Raw genomic sequence first — 12,688 nt, forward strand, 5'->3', positions numbered from 1 at the left:
CTTTTACTGGCTGATATAAGGAGTTAGGCTTTAACTTTCTTTCTTTCTTTCTTTTTTTTTTTTTTAAAGATTTTATTTATTTATTTGACACAGAGGGAGAGATCACAAGTAGGCAGAGAGAGCAGGGGCAGGGGCGGACGCAGGCTCCCAGCTGAGCAGAGAGCCCGATGGAGGGCTCCATCCCAGGACCCTCGGATCATGACTTGAGCCAAAGGCAGAGGCTTAACCCACTGAGCCACCCAGGTGCCGCAAGCTTGAACTTTCTTGAAGAGCAGAGACTGTCTTGTCATCAAGTATTTTTAGTATCTAACACAGTAGGTGCTTAATAAATTTTGTTTGTGAAAGAAATGAATTTGCTGAAGAGAATTTAAAAAAAAATTTTTTTTAAAAGATTATTTATTTAGGGGCGCCTGGGTGGCTCAGTGGGTTAAAGCCTCTGCCTTCTGCTCAGGTCATGATCCCAGGGTCCTGGGATCGAGCCCCACATCAGGCTCTCTGCTCTGCAGGGAGCCTGCTTCCTCCTCTCTCTCTGCCTGCCTCTCTGCCTACTTGTGATCTCTGTCTGTCAAGTAAATAAATAAAATCTTTAAAAAAAAAAAAAAAGATTATTTATTTATTTATTTGAGAGAGAGAGATCACAAGTAGGCAGAGAGGCAGGCAGAGAGAGAGGAGGAAGCAGGCTCTCTGCTGAGCAGAGAGCCCGATGCGGGACTCGATCCCAGGACCCTGAGATCATGACCCGAGCCGAAGGCAGCGGCTTAACCCACTGAGCCACCCAGGCGCCCTAAAGAGAATTTTTTAAAAAAAGATTTTTTTTTTATTTGAAAGAGTGGGAGAGATTGCAAGTAGGCAGAGGCCGGGGGCAGAGGGGGGATAGGCTCCCTGCTGAGCAGAGAGCCCAAAGTGGGGCTCGATCCCAGGACCTCGAGATCATGACCTGAGCCGAAGGCAGAAGCTCAACCCACTGAGCCACCGAGGTGCCCCTAAATAGAATTTAATAAGCCTATGGAGTTATATTAATCCTGTAAGGCCAAGCAAGTGCCCTTGAGAGTTTATCTGCCGTCAGTCTGTAGATAACGTTTGTAACTTCTGACTACCTCAGCTGGTTCTTCTAAACAGTCTTAAGAGGTGAATAGTATTTTTTAATTACAGGCGTAGTGCTGCTATATAAGACTGGTCCTGTCCAACATTTAAGTCTGTGGCATTTTTCTGTACCCATGTCTCTTTCTTATTCATTTATCTATTTATTTTTAAGGTGTTATTTATTTGAGAGATAGAGGGAGAGAACAGAAGCAGGGGGAGGGGTAAAGGGAGAGGGAGAAGCAGGCTCCCTACTGAGTAGGAAGCCCAACATGGGGCTTGATCCCACGATCCTGAGATCACAACCTGAGTGGAAGGCAGATGCCCAACCGACTGAGCCACCCAGGTGCCCCTCTTTCTTATTTTAAGTAATGTATTATTTTCAGATTAAAAATTATTTTCCACAAAGAAAAAATGTATGCGAAATTATAGTAGACTGTTTTTTTTACACAGTTCCTCAGCTCATTTCTATATATTTTTATCTCTTTGTATATCCTTTTATATATTTGTTCATGTTTAGAAATCTTAAACTAGTAAGCCATTGCTCTTGGGATATGTGAAGAAAATTTAGGATCTTTTGTGAGTCTGAAGTTTTAGGACTTTGTTGGAATAGCATTGGCTCTAAGCAAATAAATAGCCGTGTGAGTTTGTTTTCTGCAGTCATGGTAACTGCTGAAAGAAAAATTGACTGCTCTTCTAAGCTTTCTCATGAAAGCAGGAGTACTTATTTTGAAAAAAGGTAGATAAAAGGACTGTGTTATATAGGAAACTGGAAAAGATTGATTGTACTCATATGCTTTTTGATCTAACCTGGGTGATAATGTTCCTATTTTGTTTATTTTTTGTCTCTTTGAGGATCTTTTTCTCATCAGTTATCTTACTCTTTAAAATTTTATCTCATTTATTTATTTTTAAAAAAGATTTTATTTATTTATTTGCCAGAGAACACAAGCAGGGGGAAAGGCAGAGGGAGAAGCAGACTCCCCGCTGAGCAGGCAGCAGGATATGGGGCTCCATCCCAGGACTCTGGGATCACAACCTGAACTGAAGGCAGACAGTTAAGACTGAGCCACCTAGGTGCCCCTGAAGTTTTTTTTTTTTTCTTCTCCAATTTATTTATTTTCAGAAAAACAGTATTCATTATTTTTTACCACACCCAGTGCTCCATGCAAGCCGTGCCCTCTATAATACCCACCACTTGGTACCCCAGCCTCCCCCCCCCCCCGCCACTTCAAACCCCTCAGATTGTTTTTCAGAGTCCATAGTCTCTCATGGTGAAGTTTTTTTTTTTTAAATTCTCTTCTGTGGTTCCTTCTATTTATAAGAGACCATGTAATTATTTATTTATTATAATTATTTTATAGATTTTATTTATTTATTGGACAGAGAGAGAGACAGTGAGAGAGGGAACACATGCAGGGGGAGTGGGAGAGGGAGAAGCGGGCTTCCTGCTGAGCCGGGAGCTGGATGCGGGGCTGGATCCCACAATCCTGGGATCATGACCTGAGCAGAAGGCAGATGCTTAAGGACTGAGCCACCCAGGTGCCCCTGTTTTTTATTTTTTGTCTTTATCTTTTTTTTTTTTTTTAAGATTTATTTATTAGAGAGAGCTAAGAAAGAGAGAAGGAGAGGGAGAGAGAATCTTCAGCAGATTCTACACTGAGTACGGAGCCAGTCGCAGGGCTCCATTTCACGACCGAGGGTCGGGACCTGAGCCAAAACCAAGAGTTGGATGCTTACTTAACTCACTGTGACTGTGCCACCCAGGTGCCTCTTTATCTTAAAAGAGAAAATTCTTGGGGTGCCTGGTTGCACCCCAAGTGCACATGACTCTTGATCTTGGGCTCATGAATTAGAGCCCCACATTGGGAGTAGAGTTTACTTAAGAAAAAAGGGTGCAAAAAAAAAAAAAGAAAGAAAATTCTTCCCTTACTTTTTTGACTTTGTAACCTCTTTAGACTGTTGTCTTATTTCTTTCTTCACACTGACACTTCCTATAATAGCTTTTTAGTCCTCACTTGTATTTTCTCACTGCTCACTCAGTCCTTCACCTGGCAATTTCTATCCTGCATTTTGGAGAATTTGCCCTATCAGATGTTACAGTGATATTCTAATTACTAATACACAGGTTTATCAGCTTTTTTCCCATTAAGTCTTTTTGGAACAAACTTCCACTCCCCTTTTTTAGTGAAACACTATATATTTTTCTCTAATTATACAAAAGCTGTCTGCTCTTTGATTTAAGGTAGGCCTTTTTAAGATTTTTTACTTCTGTTCTCTGTTTTTTCATTCTGTATGTTACCTATGATCCATCTTTTAAACATTTTTAAAATATTTTATTTATTTGAGACAGAGTGAGTGCCCACACAAAACACCTGGAGAGAGGGAGAGGGAGAGGGAGAAGCAGACTCCCTGGTGAATGTGGTGCCCACGTGGGGCTCCACTTGGGCTGGATTCCAAGAGCCTGGGATCATGATCTGAGCTGAAGTCAGATGCTTAACCAACCCAGGCCCCCTTACCTATGATTCTTCTATAACCATGTCATATCTATCTCTAGTACTCACCTCACTCTGTCTCAGAGCTGCATTTCCCACAGCCTAATAGACATCTATCTCCCTACATTGCTGGCTAGAATTCGAAACCTAACTTTTTGAAATTAGAATTCACCATTACACTTCTTCCTTTAACATCTATCTCCTGGATTTTCCCCTCCATTCCCACTAAAAAATAGCCACTTTCACATCTGCAGTTATTGTGCTTATTTGAATGCTGGTGTCAATAATTCTCAGTTATTCTCCTTTCTAGAGTAAGCTTCTTATTTTCTACTTCCACAGTTCTTCATGAGGCTGTCATCAAGCCTCAGATTAATCTGATGGTTTGCTAATTCACTTATTTCCTTGATTTTCTCATTTTTTAATGTTATACTTGGTTATATTCTTTTTTTCTTTACGTTAAAACCCAAGTTCTAGATTTCTGATGAATTCCCCTCTGGGCAGGAAGTCTTCCCTAAAAATTAAAGCAGTATAAATTCTTCTCTGCTCTATTATTCTCAGGTTCTTTTGGCTAGTTTTATGAAATTTGTGGTAGAATAGTGGCCAGTATTTTTAGTAGCTGATAAGTATGCCTTAAGAGACTCTAAGACTCAAGGAGAAAATGATTCTTGCTAATTGGAAAAATTAACAGTTTTTAAGGTTAGAGTTTAGAGTAAAAAGTCATTTAGGTGGAAATGACTTTATGTTGTCCTTGTACTTTTATTTTCTGGGCATTTGACCCTATTACTATGATACTTCTTTTGGAAGTTATCTCATCTTTGAATCATGTTCTTTGTGAACATCTGATCATTCTTTGTTCTCCATTATCGTGTTTTAACAAAACAAAATCCACATCATTTATGATATCTTTGTTCTTTTCTGCTGACAGTTACCATTTTTTGTTTTTGTTTTCAGAGAATTATGTACTTATATTATGGTATTTACTGTAATATGCCATATATCGACATTGTGACTGTCAATGCCATAGATTGTGTATTGAGTTCAGGTAGTTCTTAATCTTTTTTACTGTTGTCCTCTATGTCTTAGGTACCTAGTAGGCTCCTCAATAAATGTTAAATGAGGGACACCTGGGTGGCTCAGTTGGTTGAGCGGCTGCCTTCAGCTCGGGTCATGATCCCAGCGTCCTGGGATGGAGTCCCACATCAGGCTCCTTGCTCAGCGGGGAGCCTGCTTCTCTCTCTGTCTCTTCCTGCCACTCTGTCTGCATGTCCTCGCGTGCTGTCTCTCTCTCTGACAAATAAATAAATAAAATCTTAAAATAAATAAATAAATGTTAAATGAAATTATTCCCTAGTCTGAGATGCCTTTCTTACTCATGGATTGTAATCACTCTGACACAAATTGCTAAATGACTGTGGGTAGATTGCATAATCTTTCTTTAGTATCTTTGTTCTGAAACTGGCAACGCCTTCCCTCAAAGGGTTAGGTTATAATTACCTACTAAAATGCTTTGAAGATGAAAAAGTTAATGTTGAGCATTATGATCATCCATGTAAAGGCTACTGTTAGTATACAGGTTTTGTAGGTAAAAGCTTTCCTAAAGCTTTAAGTTAATTAAATGGTGCTGAAGTAATTAATTTCTGTGTATTTACATTTTGGTTTTTTACTTTACTTAAATCCCTAGATTTCTTTGGAGGGAAGGAGCTTTTTGTGATGTTACTTATTTTAAGATCTCTGTCATGGAGCCAAGTCCAAACTGAAACCCTACCATGATAAGAAAAAGACAACAGAATAATGCAATAGTAGGATGATGTGACTCAGATACTTAAATTATATTCTATGCTAGAAGTCCTCAAACTTCTGGGTACTAAGAATCATTCGGAGGCCCTTGTTAAAAATATTCCAACTCCAGAGATTTAGTTTAGCAGGTTATGTTTCTTTAAATGAGAAATCAGGTGATTTCTGATTCAGTTAGTATGTGAATAACACTTTGAGAGACACTCCTGAATGGAATTGAAAAAAGCTAGTACAATATGAGAAGACCTGAGATTAAGGGTTGCACATTTTACCAACTGAGCCAGCCACGAGCTCTGGAAAATATGGGTCTTGAGGGGTTAGTGGTCGGATTTGGTTAGGAGTAATGCTGACCAGGACTGTCTAAATTGGTGAAGTAGTTAACAGGTTATCAGTTTCTGTATTCACAAACATGCCTTAGTGTAGAACACATGACATTGCTTCCTCAGTGACTCCTTGTTGAGAACATTATAATAATGCTTTTCAGACATTATGTGCACAAGAGTCACCTGAGGATCTTGTAAAGAAATGTTTTCTGATTGGATACTGGGACAGGGAACACATTTGGAGTGACAAATGTAGAGAGTAATCAAGTCTTGGATGAGTAGTTGAATTACATGACCTTTAAGATACACGTTAACCTTAGCGTTTTATAAATTTCTTAGGTGGAGTGTCTGAGATAATAGAGAACTATTGTATATTAGGAATGGCAGGACCTAATTTTTTTTCCCTTAGATCTGTCACTCCTTTCGTTAGCCATGTGATGTTGGGCTAGTTAATATACTCCATTAAAGAGTGGGGATTAGAGAAGGTAAGAGCCTGAGGAAGTGAAATTTAGTGCAATTTTAAGATTTACTATTTTAGAGTGAAAGAGGGGAGGGGCAGAGGGAGAGGAGGAGACAGAGAAGCAGACACCCTACTGAGCGCAGACCTGATGCAGCTTGATCCCACAACAGATCACGACCTGAGCAGAAATCTAGTAGGTTACTTAACTGAGCCACCCAGGTGCCCTAAAGAAGTACATTTTTTTTTTTAAAGACTTTATTTATTCATTTGGCAGGCAGAGATCACAAGTAGGCAGAAAGGCAGGCAGGCAGAGAGAGAGAGAGAGAGAGAGAGAGAGAGAGAAGGCCTGCCGAGCAGAGAGCCCGATGTGGGGCTCGATCCCAGGACCTTGGGATATGACCTGAGCTGAAGGCAGAGGCTTTAACCCACTGAGCCACCCAGGCGCCCAAGAAGTACATTTTTAAAAAGCACTCATTTGTTAAGTACAGTAAGTATGTTTATTGATAAAGTATTATTATATGATTGAATTGCATCCTACATAGTTTAGCTCCCTCTACTGAGGATAGATTGGAAGTAGCTAACCAGTTTTTTTTGGAAATTTAAGTGATGCTATATGTTATACAACTAACATGTTTATTTTCTTTAATTATAGACACTCTGATGTTTGAATAATAGTTTTTAGTTTTTGTGTTTTTAGTGCGAATGTGGTCTCGTGACTTTAAAACTAGCTCTTGGCAAATTGTATTACACTACAAAATTAGAAATTGGTCTTTCTGTAAGGAATTTTTTAGTAAGTGAATGTTAAATCTATAGGTTATACTTGGGTATGTTTAAACATATACAATGTTACAAGTTTTTGTTGGTTTGTTTTCAAGTAAGCTCTAAGTACAACATGGGGCTTGAACTCAAGACCCTGAGATCAGGAGTCACATGATCCAGCCCAGCACCCTTATTACAAGTATTTCTTAAGTTTGTTTACTAATGGCTACATTGACTAGTTATTGTGTAACGTAGTTGTCTTGCTTTCCGGGAAAGTAGGATTTAGAAGTGTGCATTTATGAAAAGGATAATTCATTTTTCTTTTTTCTTTTTTTAAAAGATTTTATTTATTTGGGAGAGAGAAAGAGTGAGAGAGAGAGAGTACCTACAGGCGATGTAGGGGAAGAGGCAGAGGGAGAGGCTGAGCAGGGAGCCTGAGTTGGGCTCAATCCAAGGACTCTGAGCCAAAGGCAGATGCTTCACCGACTAAGCCACAGAGGTGCCCCTGAAAAGGATAGTTCTTATGCTTTTCTTAAATTTCTAGCATAAAAGGAAATAAAACTTTAATATATTTATTTGGTAGCATATAGGAAATGATCATGTATACCTTTGAAATACTGATCTGTAATATCAAGTGATGAGGTATTAGCATGTGAATTAAATCATCTCTAAAGTAAAGGTTAATCTTCCCTGTGCTTGCTCTCTCTTTTTTTTCCCCCCCTGTGCTCTCTTACTTCCCCAACATCCAAAAAATTAAGTGGTAAAGAGGAGAGCTGCTGTGCGGATACTGACATTTCTATAGTCTGAGGACATGTGGCTGGGGAAGGAATAATGGAAATGCGATGGAAGGAAGTCTCTGGTTGAGAAATTGGTTATTTTATTTATTTTTTAAGAGATTTTACTTGTTTATTCATATTCAGAAACAGAGAGAGAGGTAGAGGGAGAAGCAGGCTCCCCAGTGAGCGGGGAGCCTGATGTGGGACTTGATCCCAGAACCCCGGGATCATGACCTGAGCCAGAGGCCGACACCCAACCCTCTGAGCCATCCATGCACCTGAGAAATTAGTTACTTTTAAACAAATTAACTAATTTGTTTAAAAAATCAAATAAATAAATGTATTGAAGATAATGGAAGCCATGGTTCTTCCTGAAGAGCTTACAAACATGAAAGGGGAAGTCTAGAAAGAAATTTAAGGCATGGAATTAGAATTAGAAGCCTTGGTGTACACATGTATGTTATTATTTATGCACAGATAAAGAAATAGGTATGGATGTGTAGATTTATGTTTATATTCATATATTTCTTAGCTGTCTGTGCTGAGAGGACTCAGTTAACAGTGAAAGCCCAGTAACAATGAGCGCACCTAATGTTCACATCTTGGTTTCTTTCTTCCTTTCTTCCTTTTTTCTTCTTTTTTAAAACTTTATTTATTTGAGAGAGAGCATGTGTGTGTGCACGAGTGGGAGGAGGGACAGAGGGAAAGAATCTTCTGGCAGACTTCTGACTGAGCATGGAGCCCAACAAGGGGTAGGATCCCATGACCCATGAGATCATGATCTAAGCTGAAACCAAGAGTCAGAGGCTTAACTGATTGAACTGCCCAGCCGCCCCAATTTCTAAATACTATTCTTGATTTAAAGGAGTCAGGGCTCTTTAGAGAAATGACTAATTCTAGAGTCAGGGAGGGAAAGTATAGGGTGAGTTTAGAGATTTCTTTTGTGTCAGAAAACAAGGAAGTTCACAAAATGATGGGATAATGTCGAAAGGGTACTGGAAACACTTTGAAAGGGCCCTCAGTTGCCAAATCTTGCGTAAATTGAGCAAAAAAATAAGAGTAATGGATTATAACCTGTAGTTTAAAATAAGAATCCATGAGTTAATACTGTTAAAATTAATGAGTAAATGAATTGGGCAAGGGGATGGAGGGAAAGCTCTTTAAAGTAAAACCGGGGGTGGGGGGTGTGGCCTGGATGGCTCAGTTGTTAAGCCTCTGCCTTTGGCTCAGGTCACGATCCTAGGGTGCTGGGATTGAACCCTGCATCAGTTCTCTGCTGAATGGGAAGCCTGCTTTTCCCTCTCCTACTCCCCCTGCTTATATTCCTCCTTTTGCTGTCTGTCAAATAAATTAGATTAAAAAAAAAAAAAAAGTAAAATGTGACTAAAAAATGTAGAAGGACTGATAGGATTAGGTAATCACCATCACAGTGGTATTGGGTGAAAACAAAAATAGTCAATGAATGCTAATGGCTGGTGGGTGGAGGCTTGGTGAGGAATAGGATATTGGTGAATTAGAATAATTCCTCATTAAATCTAATCATACACAAAGGGAAAAATAGTGACTTTATGGTGGAGAAACCTGGCAGATACCAGCTTGACCAGGTGATCAAGGTTATACCTAATGTTGGGTAAGTAAAGTATAGACAGTAACATTTCTGTATATTTTTTCCCAAGAATGTATGGTCTGAATTTGGTTTTGAGTAGTGTCAGACCCACATTCAGGGTCATTCTAGAAACTAAAGAGCTGTACTCTTTTTTTTTTTTTTAAAGAGCTGTACTCTTTATTTTATTTATTTATTTTTATTTTTTAAAAAGATTTTATTTATTTATTTGACAGAGATCACAAGTGGGCATGACCTGAGCTGAAGGCAGAGGCTTTAACCCACCAAGCCACCCAGGCGCCCCTCAACTCTAGTTTTAAAGAACAAATTGCTAACACATTCAAAATAACAAGCAGAGACAGAAGATAGATTGTTAACAACTCAAAGTTTAGGAGATTTTCTTAAATTGGAATTGGAGCAGAAAAATGGAATTTTGGACTAGTTTTGGTGAATAGTAGGTACACCTTTTTTTTTTTTTAATGATTTTTAAAAAAGATTTTTATTTATTTATTTGACAGAGAGAGAGAGAGAGATCACAAGTAGGCAGAGAGGCAAGGCAGAGAGAGGGGGAAGCAGGCACCCCGCCCAGCAGAGAGCCCGATGTGGAACTTGATCCCAGGACCCCGAGATCATGACCTGAGCCAAAGGCAGCGGCTTAACCCATTGAGCCACCCAGGCACCCAAGAGCTGTACTCTTTGTAGTCAAAGGCATGAAAGATGGGGGAAAGCTAAAGAGCTATTCCAGATTGAGGATGGCAGAAGAGATCTGATAACTGAATATGATATATGTTCCTGGATAGGATGCTGAACCTGGATCAAATAAAATTTGAATGTGAATTGGCTCTGTGTTATATCAGTGTTGACTTCCTGATTGGAAGGGTTATATGATGGTAATGTATCAGAGTATCTTTTATGGGATGTATGCACTGGAGTATTTAGGAGAGAATGAGGAATCATGTCACAACGAGATACATATGCACATCTTTTCTGTAGGCTTGAAACTATTTTAAAATAAGAAACTATATACTTTTCTGATTATAAATGTAATCTAATTCCCTTGTTTCTGTATTTACAGATTATTACATTTACATACTTGTAGAGTGATTCATTCAGTAAATACTTATTGGATGAATAAATACTGTACTTTATCAAGAATGTAGGAATTCTATGTTTTAAGAGGAATAATAAATTTTTAACTGTCTTTCAGAAAGCTGAAGTTGATGGTAGTTTAAGTGATAGCCATGTGTCTCCTCCAGCCAAACGCACTTTGAAACAACCTGATTCTGTTTGCAAAGACAAATCAAAATCACGAAGTACTGGTCAGCGAGAGGAATGGAACATACCAACTGGACAGGCCAGGTGAGGAGTGAGAACCCATCTACTGTTTTTTCATGAATTATCTGATATGATTGAGGGCTCATATTAATGCTAATTTTCTTAAATTCTAAAGCCACTATTATCTAGAAATACAAATTTTTAAACTTGTTTTATGATTTTGTATGTATTTTCTCTAAGTAGCACATAAAGTATATTTTCTATGTAAAAATATTTAGTATATAATAGAAACTATTATTACTAAATGATAAGGATTTCGGTAGGTCTTGAATATGTGTACATCTTTATACACCTGAAAGTTTTAAATAAAGATACTTGGTTAGAATTATATATTTATTTGAAAATAAAATCTCCCTTTTCTAAAATTATTAAATATTACCCTTGAATTGATATACTGAAATGTAATAAAAATGAAATTTTAAAGAAATCTTTTCATTTGTCTGCTCGTTGTCAGTTTAAATTTGGTTTGGTTCAGTGTGTATCAGGAAAACTTACTTTTACACACTTACCAAAGTAAATAGTAATAGTTTAATGTAGATAAAAGAGGCACACACACAGAAAAGATTTAAACTTTGATCTCAGAATTTTTAGCTTCTCTTTTCTCCAGTCTTTAACGTAGAAGTGCTGATGATGTGCTGACTACAAACAAAAGTGAAAGGGAAATCCTTTGGTTTCCTTCCTCCTTGAAGTACTTAAAAATTAGTTGGTTTTCTATGTGCACATAAATTCTGGGTACTGTTACTCTTTTTTATTTTTTATTTTATTATTTTTATTTTTATTTTTTAAAGATTTTATTTATTTGATAGAGATCACAAGTAGGCAGATAGGCAGAGACAGAGGGGGAAGCAGGCTCCCTGCAGAGCAGAGAGCCCGACCGAGCTCGATCTCAGGACCCTGGGATCATGACCTGAGCTGAAGGCAGAGGCTTTAACTCACTGAGCCACCCAGGCGCCCTGTTACTCTTTTTTTTTTTTTTTTTAAGATTTTATTTATTTATTTGGCAGACAGAGATCACAAGTAGGCAGAGAGGCAGGCAGAGAGAGAGAGAGAGAGAGAGAGGGAAGCAGGCTCCCTGCTGAACAGAGAGCCCGAAGTGGGGCTCAATCCCAGGACCCTGAGATCATGGCCTGAGCTGAAGGCAGAGGCTTAACCCACTGAGCCACCCAGGCGCCCCCCTGTATTTTTTAAAAGATTTTTATTCATTTGAGAGAGAGAGCACAAGCATTGGGGAGGGGCTGAGGGAGAGGGCAAAGCAGATTCCCCACTGAGCTAGGAGTCCTTTGGCCAAGGAGATCATGACCTGAACCAAAGGCTGATGGTTAACCATCTGAGCCACCCAGGTGCCCCTGGATACTGTTACTCTTTAATGAAAAAAAAAAAAAAATTTGGGTTGTATAGACTTTGATAGGTAGTATACATTTACTAGTCCCTGAAGTCTTTTACCTATTTCAGTATGTTCCAGAAGATGCACCATTTTACTCTAAGTGTTTATTTTGCATTGTCTGGGAGCTAAGTAGGAAAATCTTGAATCATAGCCTGTTTGATCTTTCTTTTCCCACACTCATTCATCTGTTTTATACAGATCCAGGTCACTATAATGATGTTATTTAAAATGAGTACTGCCCTTTAATTATACTTCTAGACTTGATCTACCTGTTGTAATCTGTATCCTGTATTTATTAAATGAATGAATCAGGTGGCTTTTTCTAGATAAATGTTTCTTAAAAATGTTCTTTTAGTGTCAGAGTTTAATCTTTCACTGTAAGATAATTTTAACAGTTTGAATATATAATGGGCACTTGATTTTCTTCATCTTAGCCACTCAGAGGCCTTTGTGTAAATTGATCTTGATTATGTCTTTTTTATTAAAAAAATGCCTCAAAAACTTTTTTTTTTAAGATTTTTTATTTATATATTTGACAGAGAGACAGTGAGAGAGGGAACATAAGCAGGGAGAGAGGGAGAGGGAGAAGCAGGCTCCCTGCCGAGCAGGGATCCGAATGTGGGACTTGATCCAGGGACTCTAGGATCATGACCCAAGCCAGAGGCAGATACTCAATGAC

The 12,688-nt window shown here is 38.5% G+C and overlaps 1 protein-coding gene across 2 annotated transcripts in view; it reads left to right on the forward strand.

Annotated features, from left to right (window-relative positions):
- ATAD2B (ATPase family AAA domain containing 2B) overlaps window positions 1–12,688 on the forward strand; it is a 147,729-nt gene that overhangs the window by 12,251 nt on the left and 122,790 nt on the right. For both annotated transcript variants that reach the window (XM_044262002.1, XM_044262001.1), the window contains exon 2: window positions 10,498–10,649. In XM_044262002.1, coding sequence (XP_044117937.1) covers window positions 10,498–10,649 — 152 coding nt within the window. The remainder of the gene's footprint in view (window positions 1–10,497; window positions 10,650–12,688) is intronic.

The sequence above is a fragment of the Neovison vison genome, chromosome 8 (assembly GCF_020171115.1).
Source record: "Neovison vison isolate M4711 chromosome 8, ASM_NN_V1, whole genome shotgun sequence".
In the NCBI taxonomy this organism is placed as follows: Eukaryota; Metazoa; Chordata; class Mammalia; order Carnivora; family Mustelidae; genus Neogale; species Neogale vison.